This window comes from Azolla caroliniana, unplaced genomic scaffold, assembly GCF_043228905.1.
Source record: "Azolla caroliniana isolate FFs.n. ecotype wild unplaced genomic scaffold, voAzoCaro1.0.p SCAF_15, whole genome shotgun sequence".
Taxonomy (NCBI): domain Eukaryota; kingdom Viridiplantae; phylum Streptophyta; class Polypodiopsida; order Salviniales; family Salviniaceae; genus Azolla; species Azolla caroliniana.
The window spans coordinates 12,371,907-12,376,095 of record NW_028230450.1 but is presented as its reverse complement, the minus strand read 5'-3'; the positions used below and the strand labels follow the sequence as shown (position 1 = coordinate 12,376,095).

At 39.0% G+C, this 4,189-nt stretch overlaps 1 protein-coding gene across 1 annotated transcript; it reads right to left on the bottom strand.

The window, feature by feature from the left end:
• Positions 1-273: 273 nt before the first annotated feature.
• LOC147854641 (uncharacterized) lies at positions 274-1,703 on the bottom strand. The gene has a single exon (XM_087331262.1). It carries the CDS (start codon positions 1,342-1,344, stop codon positions 352-354), a length of 993 nt encoding a protein of 330 aa, XP_087187388.1. The 5' UTR covers positions 1,345-1,703; the 3' UTR covers positions 274-351.
• Between the last annotated feature and the right edge of the window lie 2,486 nt (positions 1,704-4,189).

Sequence of the window (4,189 nt, the reverse complement as noted above, 5' to 3'; positions counted from 1 at the left end):
CCTTAACATTTTGAAGTGTGTATCATCTTGAATATGATAATCTGAGTCACAAATAGAGTGTTATGATAATCCGAGTCACAAATAGAGTGTTATGCTCGATATATGTTGTCCTCAAAAAAACTCGAACATACACAAAATTGAAATCTTGTGACGTTTCTAATTCCAATCGAAGACTCCCAATGTTAGATTGAGATTGTGGGGTCCATCATCTTCAAATAGTGGAGATGATGACTATTTGTTCTTTGAAGAAGCTCAAAGAAAAAAAAAAAGACCCTTTACATCTTAGGTGACATGGTACATAACTTTTGAAGAATAACAAACAAGTTTGATCAATTGAAATACCACTAGCGATCAATCCCATAAGATATACTCGTGAAATGTATTTGACTGATCAAGCCCACTATAGACATCTAGATAAGTATTGCTAGTGTCATGATTAATTAAATTATAATCCTCATTAATATAGTTATCATTATAATGAGTACGAGGATGTGTGTTGCTACCGTTGAGCATTACGTTATTATCTTCCCCAATATGATCCTCATACTTAGAGTTCGGTTCACTTGAATCAATGACAATCATGCCAGTTTGGTTGGGTCGATTAATGTCGAGAATGTAACTAGATAGATTCATCATGGAGGCATTTTGGTCTTCATCACTATTCAAAATGGTGCCATGCTGATATGTGCATAATGATGGTGAGTAGGCACATTCATTACTAGTTATTATGTCATGATCATCATATGATGTGGTTGCTGATGGGTGGGTTAAGGTGATGGCACCATGGTCATCCATATGATAACGTACATTCCCATTCTTGTCCGGAAGGTTCTTGGTCGACGCCGTAAATGGATGGGCAGCGGCCGCTGCGGCCGCAGCTTGAATGTCTTTCGGGGATGCCGAGGCGGGCCGAGGAAGGATGTCGATGAGTTCTGGGAAATTGAGTTGGGCCAGTTTCCCTTTGAGGCATTGGGCGGCCACATCGTATGCGCGGGCGGCCATGGCAGCCTCAGGGAAAGACCCGAGCCAAATGCGGGTTTTCTTCCCGGGCTCTCGGATCTCAGACACCCACTTCCCCCAGTTCCGCTTGCGCACTCCGTGGTAGCTTCTTCTTCTTCTCGGCATTGCGCTCCCCCCTACACCTTGTGGGATGAATGTGTGAGCTGATGTTCCCATTAGGCTTGCAATGCAACCACTAATTGTGGTGGAGGCTTCATAATCATTATTGATAAGTACATTGATATCATCACCTTCCATACCCAAGGTTTGAATGGTACAATTATATGGCGATTGCTCTACCATGCCCACGGTTTCGTGTGATGATGCTTCACCATGACCGACCATACTTAGATTTTCATGTAATGAGCTTAATATAGACAAGTGTTCACTATTCCCGTATTTGTCGCCTGAGAATTGTCTTGACCTAATGTCATGGATAGTTATAGGAATATCGGTGGCCACTTCTTCTTCCAATGTATCGTGAGTCCACACCAAAGGGTTGATGCAATCGGTAGAACGGCCACACCAATCACTACAACGGGATGGGAATGGAAATGCTTTCACCCCTCACCTATTTAAACATAATATAGAGTAACCATGCGAGGAATGACATAACCTCCTGTTTTCTAAGATAGAATGAGTGTGAATGAGAGAGAGAGAGAGAGAGAGAGAGATGAATGGGAGCTATTCTCACTTATGTGAGTGGACAAATAAATATAGAGAAAGTTTATGTGCATGTTAACTTGTAAACCAAATGAATGGGAAGATGTAAAGAAAATGATAGCACGCACCACATTTAATATATGTGTCATGGTCTTAAGGGGACACGAAGGGGAACCAACTTTAGCCCAATGACTTATGAAATCCCAAACACCACAGATGTAAGAGGTAAACTACTTGATGTTGAAAGGTCATGTGGGATGATGATGTGGTACTCGTTGCTCATGTCTATGCCATGTGATGAAGTTAGATTCCGAGTTTGGCTCTCTAAAGTTAATGACTTAACTTTTTGTGCTAGAGTACCATGTACATACGAGCTAATACATGTCCTACGAGTTGATGACAACGCCAAATTGTTTGTTAGCCTCATGGGAAAAAACTCTCCTCGACCAATTAAAATACGCACTAGATTACAAGCCACCCAAATATATCGCTAGGAATCTTCTTTTCTTTATTTTGTCAAAGGGAACTTTTAAGAAACATATCATCATATTACCCTACCATTATTTATAAGATTGGACATCGTACCCTTCATATGTTTAAAAGTATCACCTATAAAATTTTCTCAGTAGACAACTGGACATCCCTCACATGCTTAAGACCACATTTAATATTGTCACAAAATAATATGCATCCAAAAAACAGCCATTCATTAAGGAAGCTCATGTGAATAATCAACGTTTTCATTAGTGCTAATTATAATAAGTCGTAGTGTGATTAGCATGGAAAATTACATTATTATTTTGACATAATGAATATGTAGCATTTTTACAATAATTATGTATTTATTGGGGTAGTTAATCTTACAATTGAAGCTCAATTGACAACCTTTAATCTTGTCATGTGTGAGACAATAACTCCGCGATATAGAGGTTCTGTTTTCGGGAAAGACATTTGTAATGAGAAAGACATTGATAAGAGTATAAACAAAAACATCTCCAGCTTATATTTCAATGAGCAGTGAAGCAATTGATCTACATACACCAATCTAGTCTAACCTTTTGGCGGCTCTTTCCAATGAACAAAGATATGAATAGAAGACATCTTTGAGGGAAACCTCACAACCTAATAGTCAACGTGGTGATAATGACATTTATCAATATGCCACTGATTACTTACTAGGATTGTCATAGATGATTAATCTGTGGAAAGAGAGCCTAGATGGATGTAGCTCGAGTGGTAAGGTTGCCCAATGGAGACTAGGTGGTCATGGGTTCAACCCCTACATTCCACATTGCCATTTATTGAAATAAGAGATATGTATGGAGTAATAGAGAGGTGAGGAAGTTGAGTTTCAAACCCAAGATGTAGTGTTAGTAACTGGTAAACGAGTTACCACCACGGTAAGCTAATTACAAAAAGAAAAACATAGAGAGAGAATGATGATGATGATGATCCATGGGGGACCAATATGACCCATTTTGTTCCGCAATGACTCAAGCAGCCCCTTCATTATCGAAGTTTATGCATCCAATTTTAACTTGCGAGTGTCTTGTCATAACCTTTCAACTATGGGTAACTACATCAAGACGCCTTTCCTTCGAAATGATGACAAGAACCGAGTCAAGTATTTCTAAATTCTCAATTGTTGACTCGATCAAGAACTTATTAGGTGCAATTTTTAACACATTTTAAGTTTTCTAAATTGTATCACAAATAGGAAAATTTAGATGCTTATCTTAATTTTGGGATAACATTTAACAACCAAAAGCAAGTTCTCGTGTCTTGATCGTCTATGACTAAGGAATTTAGCTAATTTCTTTAAGTACACACATATTTGAGCATTCTTAATTCTAACAATACAAATAATTCTACCCATGTTTCGAGTCAAGACATCTTAACAAATAATTCCAAAATATGCTTCTTAGTTGTTATGAAACAAATTTCTATATATTCTTGAAAGCCCCTATAGACTTTGAGTCTTGCGATACTACCATGGCATGCCAATGGTCAAACAATTTATAATTAAGATAACTTTAGAGTTGGTTGTGTGACTAGTTACGTGCGGAAGGTTATAGACACAACCGGTTACAACCGGATAGCAATAGAACACATACGAAGGTTTAATGGAAAGCTTATGGAATACACACAGAGTACACAAGAGAGACAAACAAAGCAGAACAACATAAACTCGATTTCAAAATAATACTCAGTCTGTACATACAATATGCTCAGTGTGCACTTTTTATACAAGTCCTTAAAAGGACTGACATGTACTTTAATGCTCATAACTGAGCTACTAACCCTAACTCCCAAAAATATGTCTATCTACTAGGCTAGGGCCATAGGCCTCTAATGGCCTCTCGACTTTCGTGGGTCCGACTCACCGGTCCAGCTCGTGGATCTGACTCATCGATCCGATCCGGGCCTAGCCGATCAGTCTTCACCTGATCCGGCTCTCAGCTTGTTCAACTGATGTAGCCCATGTTGAGCATGCATCTCCACACTCCCCCTCAAGCTAAACTTGAGG

Bases quoted from the DNA above. Each gene is read 5' to 3' on its own strand.
- LOC147854641 (XM_087331262.1), bottom strand. From the start codon at position 1,344: ATGGTCGGTCATGGTGAAGCATCATCACACGAAACCGTGGGCATGGTA.